This window comes from Bufo gargarizans, chromosome 1 (assembly GCF_014858855.1).
Source record: "Bufo gargarizans isolate SCDJY-AF-19 chromosome 1, ASM1485885v1, whole genome shotgun sequence".
In the NCBI taxonomy this organism is placed as follows: Eukaryota; Metazoa; Chordata; class Amphibia; order Anura; family Bufonidae; genus Bufo; species Bufo gargarizans.
The window spans coordinates 745,321,523-745,343,889 of NC_058080.1; the positions used below are offsets into that span (position 1 = coordinate 745,321,523).

Below are 22,367 nucleotides of genomic sequence, written 5' to 3' on the forward strand. Positions count from 1 at the left end.
ATTGTATTCTGGAACAAGTCAGACATCGGGGAGGAGAATCCATCATAGGAAGTGATAGGAAGGGTCCTGTAGAACGGCCTCCAGACCTTCCAAGTGATGGAGAACCTGAAGATCAGCCCCCAATATGGTGAGTGATGTGTCATGTGACCGGTGACCAATAGTCATGTTGTTGGAGCCATGAGAAGGTAAGTAGGCACGTTGTACCAGGAGGAGAGGGCCGGAGGAGAGCACATGGCCCCTGAAGGGTTTATTCCCTAAGTGTCTCTCTCCATCCACAGGAGTACACAATAGTGAAGAAGACATCGGGGGACTGTGTGACTCCCATCATCCATCTCCAGGAGTCAGAAGGGCAGAGCAGGACACCTCCCCCCATCACAGAGCCTCCCCCTCACCCCCTGATACATCAGCAGAAGATCCTAGAACTCACCCACAAGATGATGGAGCTGCTGACTGGAGAGGTGACACTGCTGGGAATGCTGGGAAATTCTCCAGTAACAGCACTGGAGGTGTCTGGGTGATGACGGTGTCATTGTGTTGTCAGGTTCCTATAAGGTGTCAGGATGTCACTGTCTATTTCTCCATGGAGGAGTGGGAGTATATAGAAGGACACAAGGATCTGTACAAGGAGGCCATGATGGAGGAGCACCAGCCTCTTATATCACAGGGTAAGAGCCGTCATGTGCAGTGTATACACGTGTGTGCAGTGACATGTAATGGAGGAGCACCAGCCTCTTATATCACAAGGTAAGACCCGTCATGTGCAGTGTATACACGTGTGTGTGCAGTGACATGTAATGGAGGAGCACCAGCCTCTTATATCACAGGGTAAGACCGTCATGTGCAGTGTGTACACGTGTGTGCAGTGACATGTAATGGAGGAGCACCGGCCTCTTATATCACAAGGTAAGAGCCGTCATGTGCAGTGTATACACGTGTGTGCAGTGACATGTAATGGAGGAGCACCAGCCTCTTATATCGCAAGGTAAGAGCCGTCATGTGCAGTGTATACCCGTGTGTGCAGTGACATGTAATGGAGGAGCACCAGCCTCTTATTTCACAAGGTAAGAGCCGTCATGTGCAATGTATACACGTGTGTGTGCAGTGACATGTAATGAAGGAGCACCAGCCTCTTATATCACAGGGTAAGACCCGTCATGTGCAGTGTATACACGTGTGTGTGCAGTGACATGTAATGGAGGAGCACCAGCCTCTTATATCACAGGGTAAGACCGTCATGTGCAGTGTGTACACGTGTGTGTGCAGTGACATGTAATGGAGGAGCACCAGCCTCTTATATCACAGGGTAAGACCGTCATGTGCAGTGTGTACACGTGTGTGCAGTGACATGTAATGGAGGAGCACCGGCCTCATATCACAGGGTAAGAGCCGTCATGTGCAGTGTATACACGTGTGTGCAGTGACATGTAATGGAGGAGCACCGGCCTCTTATATCACAGGGTAAGAGCCGTCATGTGCAGTGTATATACGTGTGTGCAGTGACATGTAATGGAGGAGCACCAGCCTCTTATATCACAAGGTAAGAGCCGTCATGTGCAGTGTATACACATGTGTGCAGTGACATGTAATGGAGGAGCACCAGCCTCTTATATCACAAGGTAAGATCCGTCATGTGCCGTCATGTGCAGTGTATACACGTGTGTGCAGTGACATGTAATGGAGGAGCACCAGCCTCTTATATCACAGGGTAAGAGCCGTCATGTGCAGTGTATACACGTGTGTGCAGTGACATGTAATGGAGGAGCACCAGCCTCTTATATCACAAGGTAAGATCCGTCATGTGCAGTGTGTACACGTGTGTGCATTGACATGTAATGGAGGAGCACCAGCCTCTTATATCACAAGGTAAGAGCCGTCATGTGCAGTGTATACACGTGTGTGCAGTGACATGTAATGGAGGAGCACCAGCCTCTTATATCACAGGGTAAGAGCCGTCATGTGCAGTGTATACACGTGTGTGCAGTGACATGTAATGGAGGAGCACCAGCCTCTTATATCACAAGGTAAGAGCCGTCATGTGCAGTGTATACACGTGTGTGCAGTGACATGTAATGGAGGAGCACCAGCCTCTTATATCACAAGGTAAGAGCCGTCATGTGCAGTGTATACACGTGTGTGCAGTGACATGTAATGGAGGAGCACCAGACTCTTATATCACAAGGTGAGAGCCGTCATGTGCAGTGTATACACATGTGTGCAGTGACATGTAATGGAGGAGCACCAGCCTCTTATATCACAGGGTAAGAGCCGTCATGTGCAGTGTATACACGTGTGTGCAGTGACATGTAATGGAGGAGCACCAGCCTCTTATATCACAAGGTAAGAGTCGTCATGTGCAGTTTGTACACGTGTGTGCAGTGACATGTAATGGAGGAGCACCAGCCTCTTATATCACAGGGTAAGAGCCGTCATGTGCAGTGTATACACGTGTGTGCAGTGACATGTAATGGAGGAGCACCAGCCTCTTATATCACAAGGTAAGAGCCGTCATGTGCAGTGTATACACGTGTGTGCAGTGACATGTAATGGAAGAGCACCAGCCTCTTATATCACAAGGTAAGAGTCGTCATGTGCAGTTTGTACACGTGTGTGCAGTGACATGTAATGGAGGAGCACCAGCCTCTTATATCACAGGGTAAGAGCCGTCATGTGCAGTGTATACACGTGTGTGCAGTGACATGTAATGGAGGAGCACCAGCCTCTTATATCACAGGGTAAGAGCCGTCATGTGCAGTGTATACACGTGTGTGCAGTGACATGTAATGGAGGAGCACCAGACTCTTATATCACAAGGTAAGACCCGTCATGTGCACTGATTACACACGTTACACCCATAAACTTTATATCAAAGACCAGCACAAATTAGCAAGTATGTGTGAAGCGAAAAGACAAGGATACATGGTTTTCAAAATATATAATAAAGAAAAATCTGCGCCTTGATTTTGTGTTCAGCCCTCTGTGCTCTTTTACTGTTCTGTGTAGGTCTCGGGGGTTTGTTAGAGAACATTAGTGATCAAACAGCATCATTAAAACCAAGGAACACACCAGACAGGTCAGGGATAAAGTTTTGGAGAAGTGTACAGCAGGGTTACATTATAAAAAAATATATCCCAAGCTCTGAACGTCTCAAGGAGCACTGTTCAATCCATCATCTGAAAATCAAAGAAGCATGACACAACTGCAAACGTACCAAGATATGTCCGTCCACCTAAACTGACAGCCCAGTCATGGACAGCACTATTTAGAGAAGCAGCCAATAGGCCCATGGTCACTGTGGAGGAGCTGCAGAGATCCACAGCTCAGGTGGGAGAATCTGTCCACAGGACAACTATTAGTCGTGTGCTCCAGAAATGTGGTCTTTTTGAAAGGGGGGCAAGAAGACAGTAATTTTTGAAAGCCATAAGATTTCCCATTTGCAGTTTGCCACAAGCCATGTAGGGGACAAAGCGAACATGTGGAAGAAGGAGCTCTGGTCAGAGGAGACCAACATGGAACTTTTTAGCCTAAATCAAAAATATTATGTGTGGTGGAAAACTAACCCTGAACACACAATCCCCACCGTGAAACATGGCTGTGGCAGCATCGTGCTGGGGGGAGGCTTTTCTTCAGCAGGGACAGTGAAGCTGGTCAGAGTTGATGGGAACATGGATTGAGCTAAATGCAGGGCAATCCTGGAGGAAAACCTGGTAGAGGCTGCAAAGACTTGAGACTGGGGCGAAGATTCACCTTCCAGCAGGACAACAACCCTAAGCATCCAGCCAGAGCTACAATGGAATGGTTTAGATCAGGGATGCCCAACCTGCAGCCCTCCAGCTTTTGCAAAAGTACAACTAACAGCATGCCTGGACAGCCTACAGCACGCAGGGTTTGCACCATCAATGAGGCCAGGTGAGGCGATCTCCTCAGGCAGCACCAGGTAGGGGCAAAAGGGAGACAGCAGAAGGGCCGTGGGCAATGAACGCTTTCATTGTGGCAAAGGGGTTAAGGTAAGAAATTGAGTTTTTACTTCAGGCAGCAGAAAGGCTAGGTGCACCCCTGACAACAGGGCATGCTGGAAGTTGTAGTTTTACAACAGCTGGAGGTCCGCAGGTTGAGCATGCCTGGTTAGAACGGCCCAGTCACAGTCCAGACCTAAATCCTATTAAGAATCTGTAGCAAGACTGGCGTTCTCCACCCAATCTGACTGAGCGCGAGCTCTTCTGCAAAGAAGAATGGGCAAAAATGTCATCCTCTAGATGTGCAAAGCTGGTAGAGGTGTCCTCCAAAAAACTCACTGATTGCAGAGAAAGGTGGTCCTACAAAGTACTGACTCGGGAGGGGGTGAATACTAATGCACGCCACACTGTCCTGGTTTAATTTATTAAACATTGTGAAAACCAGGTCCTATTTTCTTCTCACTTCACACATACCTGCTACCTAGGGTTGGTCGGTCACATAAAATCTCAATAAAATACATTTAGGTTTTGTGGGTGTAATGTGAAAAATGTGGAAATGTTCAAGGGGTATGAATACTTTTTTGAGTCTCCATATAACAAGAAATCCACATATTTTGGTGATTTCCTTTCTAAACAGTTAAATCAAATAAATTAGTGAAGAAATCCCCCAATAATAACAGCGGAGAAGAAAACTCCTCATCTTACTTCTATATTTCCTACATGAGAACCGAGGAGCTACCACATCTGACAACACACAAGGTCTCCTGACAACTGCCCACAAGTCAAAGTCTAAGCATGCTGGGAGTTGTAGTTTTGCAACAGCTGGAGATCCTCAGGTTGGTCATGCCTGCTATAGAACAACCTTAGGCTGTGATATCAGCAGTCAGATGTCTATAATCTAGTGCCCACTATACAGCTCTCCGGGAACATGTCTTCTGGGGGTCTCCTATAAGGGTCTATGGAGGGAACCTTTCCCCCCTTATGCCCCCTCTCTGAGCGGTGACCGGCTGATGTCTATAATCTAGTGCCCACTATACAGCTCTCAGGGGACATGTCTTCTGGGGGTCTCCTATAAGGGTCTATGGAGGGAACCTTTCCCCCCTTATGCCCCCTCTCTGAGCGGTGACAGGCTGATGTCTATAATCTAGTGCCCACTATACAGCTCTCCGGGAACATGTCTTCTGGGGGTCTCCTATAAGGGTCTATGGAGGGAACCTTTCCCCCCCTTATGCCCCCTCTCTGAGCGGTGACCGGCTGATGTCTATAATCTAGTGCCCACTATACAGCTCTCCGGGAACATGTCTTCTGGGGGTCTTCTATAAGGGTCTATGGAGGGAACCTTTCCCCCCTTATGCTCCCTCTCTGAGCGGTGACCGGCTGATGTCTATAATCTAGTGCCCACTATACAGCTCTCCGGGAACATGTCTTCTGGGGGTCTCCTATAAGGGTCTATGGGGGAAGCTTTCCCCCCTTATGCTCCCTCTCTGAGCGGTGACCGGCTGATGTCTATAATCTAGTGCCCACTATACAGCTCTCCGGGAACATGTCTTCTGGGGGTCTCCTATAAGGGTCTATGGGGGAAGCTTTCCCCCCCTTATGCCCCCTCTCTGAGCGGTGACCGGCTGATGTCTATAATCTAGTGCCCACTATACAGCTCTCCAGGAACATGTCTTCTGGGGGTCTCCTATAAGGGTCCATGAGGGAACCTTTCCCCCCTTATGCCCCCTCTCTGAGCGGTGACCGGCTGATGTCTATAATCTAGTGCCCACTATACAGCTCTCCGGAAACATGTCTTCTGGGGGTCTCCTATAAGGGTCTATGGAGGGAACCTTTCCCCCCTTATGCCCCCTCTCTGAGCGGTGACCGGCTGATGTCTATAATCTAGTGCCCACTATGCAGCTCTCCGGGAACATGTCTTCTGGGGGTCTCCTATAAGGGACTATGAGGGAACCTTTCCCCCCTTATGCCCCCTCTCTGAGCGGTGACAGGCTGATGTCTATAATCTAGTGCCCACTATACAGCTCTCCGGGAACATGTCTTCTGGTGGTCTCCTATAAGGGTCTATGAGGGAACCTTTCCCCCCTTATGCCCCCTCTCTGAGCGGTGACCGGCTGATGTCTATAATCTAGTGCCCACTATACAGCTCTCCGGGGACATGTCTTCTAGGGGTCTCCTATAAGGGTCTATGGAGGGAACCTTTCCCCCCTTATGCCCCCTCTCTGAGCGGTGACAGGCGGATGTCTATAATCTAGTGCCCACTATACAGCTCTCCGGGAACATGTCTTCTGGGGGTCTCCTATAAGGGTCTATGGAGGGAACCTTTCCCCCCTTATGCCCCCTCTCTGAGCGGTGACGGCTGATGTCTATAATCTAGTGCCCACTATACAGCTCTCCGGGAACATGTCTTCTGGGGGTCTCCTATAAGGGTCTATGGAGGGAACCTTTCCCCCTTATGCCCCCTCTCTGAGCGGTGACAGGCCGATGTCTATAATCTAGTGCCCACTATACAGCTCTCCGGGAACATGTCTTCTGGGGGTCTCCTATAAGGGTCTATGGAGGGAACCTTTCCCCCTTATGCCCCCTCTCTGAGCGGTGACCGGCTGATGTCTATAATCTAGTGCCCACTATACAGCTCTCCGGGAACATGTCTTCTGGGGGTCTCCTATAAGGGTCTATGGAGGGAACCTTTCCCCCCTTATGCCTCTTCTCTGAGCGGTGACCGGCTGATGTCTATAATCTAGTGCCCACTATACAGCTCTCCGGGAACATGTCTTCTGGGGGTCTCCTATAAGGGTCTATGGAGGGAACCTTTCCCCCCTTATGCCCCCTCTCTGAGCGGTGACAGGCTAATGTCTATAATCTAGTGCCCACTATACAGCTCTCCGGGAGCATGTCTTCTGGGGGTCTCCTATAAGGGTCTATGGAGGGAACCTTTCCCCCCTTATGCCCCCTCTCTGAGCGGTGACAGGCTGATGTCTATAATCTAGTGCCCACTATACAGCTCTCCGGGAACATGTCTTCTGGGGGTCTCCTATAAGGGTCTATGGAGGGCACCTTTCCCCCCTTATGCCCCCTCTCTGAGCGGTGACAGGCTGATGTCTATAATCTAGTGCCCACTATACAGCTCTCCGGGAACATGTCTTCTGGGGGTCTCCTATAAGGGTCTATGGAGGGAACCTTTCCCCCCTTATGCCCCCTCTCTGAGCGGTGACAGGCTGATGTCTATAATCTAGTGCCCACTATACAGCTCTCCGGTAACATGTCTTCTGGGGGTCTCCTATAAGGGTCTATGAGGGAACCTTTCCCCCCCTTATGCCCCCTCTCTGAGCGGTGACCGGCTGATGTCTATAATCTAGTGCCCACTATACAGCTCTCCGGGAACATGTCTGCTGGGGGTCTCCTATAAGGGTCTATGGAGGGAACCTTTCCCCCTTATGCCCCCTCTCTGAGCGATGACCGGCTGATGTCTATAATCTAGTGCCCACTATACAGCTCTCCGGGAACATGTCTTCTGGGGGGGGTCTCCTATAAGGGTCTATGAGGGAACCTTTCCCCCCTTATGCCCCCTCTCTGAGCGGTGACCGGCTGATGTCTATAATCTAGTGCCCACTATACAGCTCTCCGGGGACATGTCTTCTAGGCGTCTCCTATAAGGGTCTATGGAGGAACCTTTCCCCCCTTATGCCCCCTCTCTGAGCGGTGACCGGCTGATGTCTATAATCTAGTGCCCACTATACAGCTCTCCGGGAACATGTCTTCTGGGGGTCTCCTATAAGGGTCTATGGAGGGAACCTTTCCCCCCTTATGCCCCCTCTCTGAGCGGTGACCGGCTGATGTCTATAATCTAGTGCCCACTATACAGCTCTCTGGGAACATGTCTTCTGGGGGTCTCCTATAAGGGTCTATGAGGGAACCTTTCCCCCCTTATGCCCCCTCTCTGAGCGGTGACCGGCTGATGTCTATAATCTAGTGCCCACTATACAGCTCTCCGGGGACATGTCTTCTAGGCGTCTCCTATAAGGGTCTATGGAGGGAACCTTTCCCCCCTTATGCCCCCTCTCTGAGCGGTGACCGGCAGATGTCTATAATCTAGTGCCCACTATACAGCTCTCCGGGGACATGTCTTCTAGGCGTCTCCTATAAGGGTCTATGGAGGGAACCTTTCCCCCCTTATGCCCCCTCTCTGAGCGGTGACCGGCTGATGTCTATAATCTAGTGCCCACTATACAGCTCTCTGGGAACATGTCTTCTGGGGGTCTCCTATAAGGGTCTATGGAGGGAACCTTTCCCCCCTTATGCCCCCTCTCTGAGCGGTGACCGGCTGATGTCTCTGGTCTATCACATATGTGTGACTCTGCAGTAGTTCTGGAGAAGTCACTGATGGTGGCAGTGCAGTGTGAGTGCTAGGAGTCCGGAGATGAGGCTCTTACTGCCCACCTGCCGCTGATTGACAGCTTTCTCCCTATTACTGTCAGTCAGTAGTATGAGGGGGGGCATATCTGATGAATACACTGGACTTTGTCCCCTTAAAGGGAATCTGTCACCTGGTTTGACCATATTAAGCTGTCATCACCCTCTGAGCCCAGTATCGCCTCCCTGCAGTGCCCAGCCCGCCTTAGTTTAGAGCCCAAGCACGCCTCCTCGTTATGCAGTATCGTCCCACAGTCTAGTTAACACCGCCGCCCCGTCTGCTACGACAGCTAATTCATTCAAGCCAGGCACCTGGAATCTTCAATTCGTCCATCTGAAATCTCGCGCAGGCGCAGTACCGCCTACTGCCTGCGCCTGTGCCATCCAACCGCTCCTGAGGGCAACAGCTTCAAAAGTGTCACTGGGCATGTTGCCCTCAGGAGCGGTTGGATGGCACAGGCGCAGGCAGTAGGCGGTACTGCGCCTGTGCGAGATTTCAGATGGACGAATTGAAGATTCCAGGTGCCTGGCTTGAATGAATTAGCTGTCGTAGCAGACGGGGCGGCGGTGTTAACTAGACTGTGGGACGATACTGCATAACGAGGAGGCGTGCTTGGGCTCTAAACTAAGGCGGGCTGGGCACTGCAGGGGGGCGTTACTGGGCTCAGAGGGCACCTTCAGGGTTCATTTGCATAATAGAAAAATTGCTTTTTGAACTAAATGAAAGCATGAAAAGAAGAAAGAAAACACTGCAGGAGAGAAGGTATTTTATTAAACATGGCGACAGATTCCCTTTAATGACTCATAATGGAAATGTCCATCATGTGTGTATCGACCGCAACATCTAAGTGATTGACAGGAGGGTGGGGCTTGCTTCAAGTCCCCTAGGAGGGCAAAGAAAAGTAAAGATTCTATTAAAAAGAATTTCATTAAAAAGTACCCCCCGCCCCCTCAAAAAAAAAAATCCCCTTATGAAAATGTAATATGTAAAATGAAAATATATCTATAACTCCTCAGCTACCGTACTATTAATCTGCTTTTTTTTATTGAAATCTAAAGGTGGATTTACAAAATATTCTACAAAATAATAAATTAGAATTTTAGGAGCAAAACAGTAACAATGCAGTCACATGACAGGAACCTGCAGAACTAATCATGTGCTAAATAGCTGTGAGTCCAATGTATGAGATGATTGTCCATAAAATGATGGGAGTCTCGCTTCCGAAGCTGTAGTGGACGGTGAGATATGGAGCCTGAAAGTCAAAAGTTCTAAACCTTCTTACCCTTTTGCTCGTCAGTGTAGCACTGACACTAAAATGCATTGCACCACATGAACAGTACCATGTATTTCACAAGCAACGAGAAGATAACAGTTCCCCTTGTGGGGCTATTAAATAGTAAAAAAAAAAAGTTACAAAAATGTTTTATTAAATTAAAAAATTCCAAGTACAAAAAAAACAACTTTTTTTGCATTGAAAACGCTCTTTTCAATGGAGAAAATTGCAAAAAAAAAATCTTCTCTGCGTATTTGGTATCACCACATCAGTAACAACTCGCGCTACGCAATTATCAGGTCATTTAGCCTGTATAGTGTAACTGCCTGAATGGCTGATTTTTGGTTACACGCTACAAAAATAAATAAAAAGCCATCACAAGGTGTTATGTGCCTCAAAATGATACCAGTTCAAACTACAAGTCTGCCCACAAAAATCAAGCCCTCACAGCTCTGTAGAAATAAAACTGGAAAAGTTATAGGTCTTGGGATACGGAGATGCAAAAAGATTTTCTTAATTTAAATTAAGGGGTTTTTATTGTGCAAAAGTAGTAAAATGTAAAAAAAATATGTATTTGGTATCGCTGTGATCGTAGTGATAAAGGGAAACAAGTTATCATGCCAAAAAGTGGATGCCGCAATATTTACAGCGTGAAAACTCAGTTGCACTATTGCTGTTTTTTCCCATTCGCTCCCAGAAAGAGTTAATGAAAGTTAAGCAGTAAGTTATGTGTTCTCCATAATGGCGCCATTAAAAACGACACAAAAAGCAGCCCCTCATACAGCTGCATAGACGGAAAAGTAAAAAAGTTATAGCTCTTGGAAGGCGATGGAAAAAATCACTTGGTGACTAAGAAGTTAAATCATTTACATATTTGGTTTCGGTGCAATCATAACGACCCATAAAATAAAGATACCTTATTTGTACCAAGCAAAAAACTTTTTTTTCCCCAAAAAATATTAGTCAGTAAATTTGATGGTCCCCGAAATGTTTCCAATAAAAACGACAACTCACGTGAACTGAAACAGAACATAGTTCTGCCTTGGAATGAGAAAATATAAATAAAAAATTTACATAAAATATTCTTTATTGTACAAAAAGGTGATAAATCTTCTACATATTTGGTATCGCTGCATTTGTATCGTCCAATAGAAGAACAATAAAAATAAATCCCGCATAGAACACTGGGTGAATGGCTGTGCTGTAAATAAAACCTCAACAATACATGACATATACCCCAAAATACAACTCAGTACCCAAAAAACAAGCCCTCATACAGTCACATGGACAGAAAAATACTGGCGCTCTCTCACTAAAGAGCCAGGGAGACAGCAGCTTGTACTGGTCAGTCGTATATTTCAGTAGAGGAGGAGGTACAGTAAAAAAAAACTGTCAATTAATCTCTAGCTGGTCATGATGACGGATTCTTGTAGTGAGTCCACCGATGTCATCAGGTCTAAGATTTATTTAATAACGACATTTGTAATGAGGAGTGCGGTGACAGATCCTTTTATGTGAACCTGTATTAAAGGGATGCACAAGTTGTGTTGAAGGACAATATGTGTTAGCGGGCTACACACAAATCGGCTACTTTTGTTTGCTCTCTTAACTCCTTCCCGATCTGAGCCATACATATACAGCGCTGGCCGGGATTTTAAGCATGGCGCCTGCTCCCGCACGCAGCGAGCACCATAGCCGCCAGGTGCACGCTATTTCATATAAGGCTATGGAGCAAAAAAATAAAAAAGTTATAGCTGCGTTTTTCCCAATGTCATACAATTCTGAGACAGTTTCTCGCCTCTATGATTTTTCAGTCACCAACCCAGCTGGTTTCCACTGCGGCCGGCTCACTGTCACTGGGACTGCCACAAAATTATCAACAGGAACAGTCTTACTGCCTGACGTCGTGGATTCGGTAGTCTCGGGAGACATCTCTACCAAGGACATCTCTACCAAGTTCATGTCACGGAAGGTGTACAGGAAACTAGAAGACGCAAAATGAATATCCGACTCACTGGATCCAAAACTAAGGAACAAAAGGGAGAGCCCTGCATCAGACCTGGCTCTCTCCCTGACTGCTCAGCCTATGCGAAAATCCCAATGGTAGATGATCGCATATCCTCATACCTCGACTGTATGACACCTGAACACCCTATAATAGTGAGGGGACACGGCCACCGGCTCCCTACACTTAATACGGAGGGAGTCAGGGTCACCTGGGATCCAGCAAACAGAAAAACACAAATGAATGAACAAAACTTATCTGTAGAAGACTCAGAAGTAGGATCAGCATGCACACACTCCAGGAAGGAATATAAACCACAAAGTGAAGCAGCCTGGGAAGGGATTTAAAGGGATGCAATCAGTGCAACTACATGACAGCTGAGAGAGACTAACGAGATGAGAAAATAAAAGCAAAACAAAAGGAAGCTCAAGGAGGAGGTTCTGAAAGGCATCTGTCAGAGCTTCTCAGATGTCTGGTGGTGACAGTTCACCAGCCTTCTCTTGGTTCCTGGTACACTGAACACCGGCAAACTCCTCCTCGGTGTAGTCGTTGCCATCGGAAACACCTCGACTCCAGTCTCCTTCCGTACGGTCACTCCAGTCGCACACTTTAGGACTCTGTACCAAATCGCAGAAAACACAGGCACTCCTGAGAGCCACACCGCTCTCCACCTCTTTGTCTTCCAGGCGGCATATATCTATTTTTCCTCCGGAACTCCACTCTCAGCCAAGTTCAGAGCAGCCTCTCCAAGTGCAGCACTCGGCTTCCTCAACAAGGAATTTGTTTCCCGCACCAGCTGCTCCATTACTTCCTCTGTGGCTTTGGTTTTCCGCCAAACCGGGCCACTTCCCACAGATGACATCACCTTAGGTTTCCGCCACACCGGACCATCTTTCACCCAGGTCGCCATTTTGACTTCCACAGGTCAGTCTTTCTCAGCAGACTTCTGGCCCTTTAAATCCTGCACCGTTTGCACCACACACAAAAATTCCAGATTAACGCCAGCAGCACCTGCTCCAACGAACAGGCTCCTGAGTTGTTGTTGCCCCTAGCAACCGTGTTGCTTTTTACTTTTCAGCATGGACACCTGCCCGCATCCGACACAAATTGGGAGGGATTAGCTCTCTTTCGTGGGTCATTCTCACAGATATCTTCGCCAGGCACCATGTTTAAGGTCCAAACACTGTGCTTTATTGCGGCACATCCGCGTAAACATAAACAATTATACAAAATAATAAACACTCGCCCGGCTGGGCTCTAACTAAACATAACGTAACCTAGTTCCTGACTTAACTACAGGTTACAGTTCATACCTTGCATCAGATCCGGCTTTCCCAGCCTAACAGTTCCCCAGCCTCCAGGCTGTACAAGTACAAGTCCCTTTGGGGGATTAGGATCCATCAGTCCTCCCGACTCTGACCTAGTGACCCTAGTACCACAGGCGTCACTGCATCCCCCAAAATCCAGGCTATCACCTAGCCTTGAGACCACTCTTACAGAGCCTTCAGCAGGACTATGTTGCACAAAGAATCTCCCCCTGACTGACAGTCTGGGTTGGGCTCTTATCCAAGATTGATTGTGGCACCAGGTGCTGCCTCAGAATTGATGACTGACGGGGAAGACATGGAAACTCCTGCCATGAATCTCCCCTAGCAGCCATGAGGCTCATCACTACCTCACAGTGGTTTTCACTAAAACTGTAGCCTCGTTCACTTCCGAATTTTCTGATGTATTTTCTGAGAGTGGTAACCAGGAGTTACCTCCGGGAGTATGATTGTCCCGTCAATCTTATTCCTGGAGCTAAACTGCCCAAATCTCGGTTGTATAATCTTTTGGAACCCGAAAGAAAGGCCATGCGAGATTATATCACCCAGAGTTTGGTGAAGGGATATATCAGACCATCCAAATCCCTAGTGGCTGCTGTTTTTTATTTAATTTTTTGTAATAAAAAAGAATGGTACTCTTAGGCCATGTCTGGACTTCCGTGAGCTCAACCATATTACCATCCGTTATCCTTACCCCCTTCCTTTAATTCCAGATTTGTTTAATCAGATTGTTGGTGCCAAGGTATGCTCTAAATTGCATCTGATGGGGGCATATAATTTGGTAAGGATCAAGGAGGGGGACGAATGGAAGACTGCTTTTAATACCCCTGAGGGTCATTTTAAGAATCTGATCATGCCTTTTGGGTTAACCAATGCTCTAGCGTTTTTTCACCACTTTATTAATGACATCTTTCATCATCTGGTGGGGAGGTTTGTTGTTATATATCTGGATGACATACTAATTTATTCTCCAGACATGGTTGATAAAAAATGGCTGCACAACTTTACACGTGCAAACAATAGAGCTGAGAAATGGGGATCATTCTAAATTAAAGTGGTATTATACCTCCTATAAATGGAAAAATGGAAGCTCTTAGCGCACATTTTTGATCAAACATGTGCCATCTACCAGCCGTCAAGGTGGCTTCTGCAGACGGGTACCTAACACTAATATACCCCCTCTCTTGGACTTACCTAAGCCTACATTTTCAGTGCAGTGTAGGAACTAGCTACATTTGTACTCTGCTCAGAAGCCCCAGGCAGATGGGCGTTGCTCAGTCTAAAAGAGGTGCTACCCTCAATATATACTACAAGAAAATTTAGACTAGCATATTTATATACATAGTCATAGGTGCATATCCATCAAGCAAACATGGTTGATAAAAAAAATGGCTGCATGTGTAAATTGGGCAGTCATTTTTTATCAGTATAGTGTTCTGTACTCGATTGGGGGTACAATTGTCCTTTTCTTCGGCTTTTCATCCTCAGTCGAACGGACAGACTGAACGCACTAATCAGAATCTGGAGACTTACTTGAGATGTTTTGTTTCGGAGAACCAGGAGGAGTGGTCTTTATTCTTGTCGTTAGCTGAGTTTGTCATTAATAACCGTAGACAGTTGCCGTTTTTTGGGGCATATGGGTTCCATCCGCAGTTTGGCACATTTTCTGGTTCTCAAACTTCCGGTATTCCTGAGGAGGAACAATTTTCCTCTTCTTTGTCCTCTATTTGGCGGAAAATTGAAAATAACCTGAAAAATATTGGCAACAAGTATAAGTGTGTTGCTGACAGGAGACGTATGAATGGTCCGGACCTGAGAGTGGGTGATTCTGTGTGGCTGTCCACAGGAAACATTAAGCTTAAGGTACCTTCTTAGAAGTTGGGCCCAAGATTTATTGGTCCATATAAGATCACTGCCATTGTTAACCCTGTAGCCTTTCGGCTTGAACTTCCTCAGGCTTTGAAAATTCATAATGTATTTCATAAGTCGTTGTTGAAGAATTGTGTCGAACCTGTTGAGCCGTCCTCCTTGCCTTACGCTCCTGTCATGGTGGACGGTAATTTGGAATTTCAGATCAACAGGATTGTGGACTCTCGAGTTCTCCGTAGATCCCTCCAGTATCTCGTCCACTGGAAAGGGTACGGGCCAGAGGAGAGGATGTGGGTTCCAGCGTCTGATGTTAATGCTCATCGTCTTGTGAAGGCCTTTCACAGAGCTCATTCTGATAAGGTTGGTCCTGGGTGCCCGAAGGTCACCCATAGAAGGGGGGGTACTGTCATGGCCATTCCCGTGACAGATATCAGGAGATCAAGGAGACTGGCAGAGCGTGGAGGAATATAACAGTCTCTTTGATTACTCGTGATTCAGTGTTGTTGTTGTTTGACCACACCCCTTGTTTCAGGTGTAGCTTAGTATTCATTACTTCTACCCTATTTAGTCTTACTTCCCCCTTCTGACTGTGCGGTAAGATAGCTTCATTTGGTTTTGGAAGAGCTGGTGTGTTGTCCTCTCTGGAGTTCTTGCTCATCCATCTCACTACAGAAGTTAAGTGTCGCGTTTGTGTTTTGTTTTCACTTTCTAGTTGGTTGTTACTAGGCCCCAGGGAAACATAGAATGTGTAGGCAGATAAGAACCATTTGGCCCATCTAGTCTGCCCAATACAAGGAAGACGCTTGTTTCTTCATCTGGGAAGGAACGAATTGTCTCAGCCCTGCCTATATCTATAGGGCTCTTTAGGGTCTCCAGGTTACAGTGTATGGGCATTCCTACCTTCAAGGGGTGCCCAAACGGTTATGAGTCAGGGCCAGGAGTAGGGTTTTCTAGGAAGTGACATTTTCCTTTCCCTAGCGTTGAGGCCTAGTGGCTTTCCATTTCCCTCCTGGTTGTCAGTGTGGTGTTTCCTCCTATACCTCATCCGTGACAATATTGCTGCCCATCAGATTTACAGTGCTATATTATTTTTTTTTCATAACTCGGACAACCTCTTTAACTTCCAGTCAATTGTCAGATCTATTGACTGAGATATAAAGGGTTGAGCCTCCTTACCTCTCTCTGAGTTAAGAAGGATATATGTTCTGAAGATATATACCCTTCCCAAGTTCATTTACTTCAAGCCTTACTGATCCATTTACGAAGGAATTTTTTCCACGCTCTTAAGAAATCATCACAGTTTATCTGGAAGAGGGGTGGGTGGTACTGGGTTTAAAACTATACCTTTCTTTTGTCTGTATGTTAAGCAGCAGCAGAGATACCTGCATTTCTATTCAATTGCAATGAGCACATTGGGACTGAATCCTTGAAGCACCTGTTTTTGTAACAGCCTTGTGTTTTGCACACTCCACCCTCCCCTTGATTGACAGGGTTAGACATCACCATGCTGAGGGCAGATCTGTGTCCTACAGCTGTGTCCTAGCAGGTACCGTAGATCTATTATATACAATTCTTTCTATAGCCCTACTATACTGAGAAGAGAGGTTTTCTATGCTTAGAAAGCTAATACATATTACTGGTTCATTCACAAGCACAATAAATGATTATAAAGGCACCAGTAATGTTAGATTTTTTTTGTATAGAAAAACATTATTCTTTATGTGGTAAGGATATAGCATTGTGGTAAGTGGTCTTGCAAGCCTTGCATGTAGAGATCCTAGGTTCAAGTCCTAGCAGAGATTTTCATTTTTTTTCTGTTATTTTTTAGTCACCTATTTAACCCATAATAAAAGGCTATAGCCTTTCTATATTGAGAATAGTGTTTTTATGATTAGAAATATAATACATACTTGTTTATTCATATGATTATAAAGAAACAAGTAATATATATTATCTTTCTAACCATAAAAATACTATTTTCAATATAGCAAAGCTATGGACTTTTATTATGGGTTAAATGACATAGAAAAAATATCTGAAGAAATGAAGGCAAGCCTGACCACTTACCTCCAGGCTACAACAATATCATATTGACAGTTGAGATTTTTCTATGCTTAGAAAGCCAATATATATTATTATTACTATGGTAAGGATATAGTAAGTAGTGTGTATAATCTGTACATGTTAGGACACATCTCTGCCCTCAGCATGCTGATGTCTAGCCAAGCCAGTTAAGGACTATGTAGAGCATTAAGGTTTCAAAAGCAGTGCTCCATGGATTCAGTCCTGTCCCTTGGATAGGCTCTTTAGGGCATTCCAAATAAATGGCGTATACCTCTTCTTCCTGCTGGGTCCACTTCCAGCCTAATATGAATGTTATAAGTTTGTCTACTCTGTAGTTTGGAAAAAACACAATTTTCAATTTTTTATCTCTACAGAAAATCCAAGTAAGAATTCTGAGGGAAACATTATGTCATCACTAAATTATAAAGTAGAAGATGAAGATATCATGCAGCGCTTTTCAGGAGAAAACGTCATTAACCTTAATATAAAGCCAGGACTACACAGTACAGATTTATCCTATAATCCTCCTAATCATGAGGAACCTTCTCCTGACCAATTACAGATTGTTACCAGAAGTACAAGTCAGAAAGAGGGTGTAAGGTTTCACCGTGATAAACTGTTTAAAAAAAGCTCAAATCTTTCTACACAACAAAGAATTCATAGGAGGGAAAAGCCACACTCCTGTTTAGAATGTGGGAAGCGTTTTATTTATAAATCAAACCTTATTATACATGAGAGAATTCACACAGGAGAGAAGCCATATTCTTGTTCAGAATGTGGGAAGTGTTTCACTTGTAAATCGCACCTTATTATACATGAGCGAATCCACACAGGAGAGAAGCCATATTCTTGTTCAGAATGTGGAAAATGTTTCACAGTAAAATCAGTTCTTGTTAAACATGCAATAATACACACAGGAGAGAAGCTCTATTCATGTTCAGAATGTGGGAAATGTTTTACACATAAATCAGATCTTGTTACACATGAGAGAATTCACACAGGAGTAAAACCATATTCATGTTCAGAATGTGGAAAATGTTTTAGACAAAAATCACATCTTGTTACGCATCAAAGAAATCACACAGGAGAGAAGCCATATTCATGTTCAGAATGCGGGAAAAGTTTTGTGCGAAAATCACATTTCCTTAGGCATCGGATAGTTCACACAGGAGAGCAGCCATATTCATGTTCAGAATGTGGAAAATACTTCACACAAAAGGCAAGTCTTTTTAAACATCAAAAATTTCACACAGGGGAGAAGCCATATTTATGTTCAGACTGTGGGAAATTTTTTACACAAAAATACAATCTTGTGCAGCATCAGAGAATTCACACAGGGGAGAGGCCATTTTCATGCTCTGAATGTGGGAAATGTTTTACACAAAAATCACATTTTCTTAGACATCAGAGAATTCACACAGGAGAGTAGCCAAACTCCTGTTTAGAATGTGGGAAGCACTTTTTAGAGAGATCAAAACTTGTTAAACATTGTAGAATTCACACAGGAGAGAAACTATTTCACATTTTTTATATTTGGTTTAGAGATTTTGCTAATTTTAATATTTATTTTTATTTTTTTATATGATTCCCCCACATTGATCATGCAATTAGATTTGGGTCCAAATAAATTCTAACCAAAACTAAAGTGCTCTTATTGCTTGTAAAAGTCTCCTTTTCTATATCTCTATCTCTTTTCTTGATTGTCCTGAATCAAATCACATAAAATAAAAATTCAGAAGAATCAGGATTTTTTGTAAAATTCTACTCGAACTTCCGCAATATAAACTCGATTTGCTCATCACTAGGTTATTTGGAGTGGAATTAGCCTGAATCTTTCAGACGACCAAATTATAGTTCTGAGTAAAGATATGCGAAGTTTGTAAAAATTCAATTCAGACAATTCGCCAAACTTACTCAAGAAATTAAATTCATTTCAAATTAATTTGTCAAGAATCAAGATAAATCTGGTATACACAGGCCCTTCTGCCGAATCATATTCATCCCACTTAGTGGTCCAATCTCAGTGTGAAGACTCGGAACTCAGGCTGCAGGGACAATGTAGGGAAAGGGTATCGCCGTGTGCATTCTGTTTTGGTGCACCCACATTCATAGTTCATTCGTTGTGTAGGTACTGTGCTATCAGTATTAGGGCTCATTTCAATGGGGCCGCAAAAGATGCGGACAGCACACCGTGTGCTGTCCACATCCGTTGTTCCATTCTGCGGCTCAGCGGAAAAGATAGAGCTTGTCCTATTCTTATCCTCAATCGCGAACAAGAATAGGCATTTCCTATTATGGTCAGATTCTGCGTTTAGGATCATCCTTTCAGTACACCTGCTTATTGGAAGTCCGACCTGCTTCCTCGCCTACTGTACCTGAAGACCTGCCTGGACCTCCGCAGCAGTATGCCAGTTTTGCAGATGTCGTCAGTAAGAAAGAGGCCAAGACCCTGCCTCCTCACAGTCCATATGATTTTCTGATTGACCTTCTGCCTGGTGCCACTCCTCCTCGTGGTTGAGTCTACCCACTATCGCTTCCCGAGACCCATCAAGGAGAATCTCGAGAGGGGGTTTATCCGAAAATCTTCTTCGCCAGCCGGTGCCGGGTTCTTCTTTGTGCAGAGAAAAGATGAATCCTTATGGCCCTGTATCGACTATTGAGGTCTGAATAAGGTCACGGTCAAGAATCTATACCCTCTTCCGCTAATCTCCAAACTCTTTGACAGGATCCAGGGAGCTAAGGTCTTCACAAAATTAGACCTGCGCAGTGCATATAGCCTTATCCGCATTCGAAAAGGCAATGAGTGGAAGACGTGACGGTTACTACTAGTATCTCGTCATACCCTTCGGTCTGTGCAATGCTCCTGCAGTATTCCAGGAGTTGGTAAACGATATCTTCCGGAACCTGCTCTATTTCTGCGTATTAGTGTACCTGGACAATATACTGATCTATTCTCCAGATCTTACCACTCACCGGAGGCATGTACTTTTAATTTTACAGCGGTTGAAAGAGAATTGACTTTATGCCAAAATCGATAAATGCATCTTTGAAAAAAAAACATACCGTTCCTGGGATACATAATCTTGGATGCCGGGTTACAGATGAATCCTGAAAAATTGAATGCGGTAATGGACTGGCCCCACCAACAGGGTCTTCGCACTATACAGCGCTTCCTTGGATTTTCTAATTTCTATCGTCAGTTCATCCTGAATTTTTCATCTCTTGTATCTCCGCTCTTACTAAGAAAGGGGTGAGTCTGGACTACTGAGGCTAAAGACGCTTTAGTCAAATTAAAAAGGTCCTTTGCTTCTGCACCTGTTCTGCGTCATCCCGATGTCTCCAGCCAATTATTTTTATAAGTGGACGCCTCCTCCATAGGATCTGGTGCTGTTTTACTACAGAAAGGTTCCAAGGGCAAGATGTTTACATGTGGATTTTTCTCCAAGCTCTATTCCTCTGCTGAGAGGAATTACTGTATAGGACATAGAGAGCTTTTGGCCATAAAACTTGGAGTGGTGTTATTTATTGGAGGGGGCCCAGCATATGGTGATAATCTTCACCGACCAAAAGAACCTTACATATCTGCAGATTGCCCAGTTTCTGAACCCTCACCAAGCCATATGGGCATTCTTTTCCCATTTCGATTTTGAGCTTCACTTTCGCCCGGCTGAGAAGAACATCAAGGCGGATGCTCTGTCTTGGTCATTTGATTTCTCCAACCAGCAGGAGGAGCCCCAGTACATTGTAGATCCTGCTCGCTTGATCACAGTTGCCCCTGTCCTGGTAAAAGACATCCCTTCCAGAAACACATTTGTGCCATCTGCCAAGAGAAAATGTATTCTAGCTTGGTGGGCACAACTATAAAATGGCTAGTCATCCAGGGTTCCACAAGACCTCAGAACTTTTTTTCTCGCCACTACTGGTGGCCCACACTGCCTAAGGATGTGCGTGATGTGTATGCCTGCACCGTCTGTGCTCAGCATAATGTCTCCAGGACCAAACCATCCAGGCTGTTGTTACCTCGTCCTGTTCCTAAAGCCCCATGGCAACACATTGCCATAGACTTTCTTATGGATCTGCCCTCTTGTGCCGGATGTAAAGCTATCTGGAGGGTCGTGGACCAGTTATCCAAGATGGCACACTTCATTCCTTTGGTTGGATTGCCGTCGGCTTCTGAACTTTCAAAACTGTTCGTGAAACACATACTCCGCTTGCATGGACTAGCTTGGCATTTTGTTTCCGATAGCAGAAACAGTTTACCTCTAAGCTCTGGAGAGCCGGCTGCTCGAAATTGAGCTAGACTTCTCTTCCGGTTATCTTCCCCAGACCAATGAGCAAGTAGACCGGGTAAATCAAATAATAGAGAACTATCTCCGGCATTTTGTTTCGGCCCAACACGACAACTGGGTACAATTGCTACCTTGGGCTGAGTTCTCCTATAACAACCACTCTAGTCAGTCTACTGGATCCTTTACATTCTTTGTTGTTTATGGACAACACCCTTGTACTCCTCTCCCTGTTCCTTTATCTTCTGGGTTACCAGCTGCAAATTCCTCTTTTAGGGATTTTTTTTGAAGATTTGCCGTGACACCAAGGACTGCATCAACAAAGCGATGACTCGCATAAAAAGGAATGCAGACAAGAGAAGAAGAGAACCCCCTCAGTTCTCATCAGGAGATAAGGTATGGCTCTCCTCTAAAAATATCTGCTTAAGGGTTCCCAGTTTGAAATGTCCTTGGACCTAGGAGTATTGAGGAGGATCAACAAAATGACATGTAAGTTACGTGTGCCTCTCTCTTTGCGGATTCCTAATGCCTTCCACATGTCCTTATTGAAACCAGTAGTTCTTAATCGCTTCTCTACGGCTCCTTCTACTCCGACTCCAGTATCTGGAGATTCTTACTGAGTTTTTGAGGTCAAAGACACTGTAACGGACACTGTATATTTAACTTGAAGGTTCAAATATCGGAAGACCCCATGATTTGTATTTTGGGGGCAACCGAACATCTGAGGTTGAATAGAGATACACGAATGGTCTTGAGTAAGGTGTTATTTCAAGCCAGACTCCTTATACTAAAGAAATGGGTAGGGGCGGACCCTCCAACAGTGGGACAGTGGAGAAAAGCAGTAGATAACCTGATTAAAGAAGAACGAGCGATGGAGGGCCACGCTAGAAAAGTAAAAAGTGTTGATGAATTATGGAAGAACTGGTTGCTTTAGGGCTAGATAGATGGTTTTTTTTTGGTTTTTTTTTTCCTCCTTGCCTCTCCCTCTCCCCCTCCCCCCACCATAAGGGTTTTGGGTGGGTAAATGGGGAATGAAGTTATATGTTTATATATAGGAAAAATTGGTATGTTTTTTTTTATATACTAAAAATATTTTTTTTTATCATGTTGAATTTTTTCTATTCTTGTTGAGATGATGGAAATAAAGAGATATAAAAAAAAAAAAAAGACATCCTGGACAT

The 22,367-nt window shown here is 45.2% G+C and overlaps 1 protein-coding gene across 1 annotated transcript; it reads left to right on the top strand.

Annotated features, from left to right (window-relative positions):
- Positions 1 to 603: 603 nt before the first annotated feature.
- LOC122937907 (gastrula zinc finger protein XlCGF17.1-like) lies at positions 604 to 18,485 on the top strand. Its single transcript, XM_044293094.1, has 2 exons — positions 604 to 665; positions 17,275 to 18,485. Exons 1-2 carry the CDS (start codon positions 632 to 634, stop codon positions 18,327 to 18,329), a joined length of 1,089 nt encoding a protein of 362 aa, XP_044149029.1. The 5' UTR covers positions 604 to 631; the 3' UTR covers positions 18,330 to 18,485.
- Positions 18,486 to 22,367: the final 3,882 nt, after the last annotated feature.

Excerpts from the sequence above, each read along its gene's own strand:
- LOC122937907 (XM_044293094.1), top strand. The coding sequence starts at position 632 with ATGATGGAGGAGCACCAGCCTCTTATATCACAGG. Across the intron at positions 666-17,274 it reads CCAGCCTCTTATATCACAGG|AAAATCCAAGTAAGAATTCT; the intron begins GTAAGAGCCGTC and ends TTATCTCTACAG.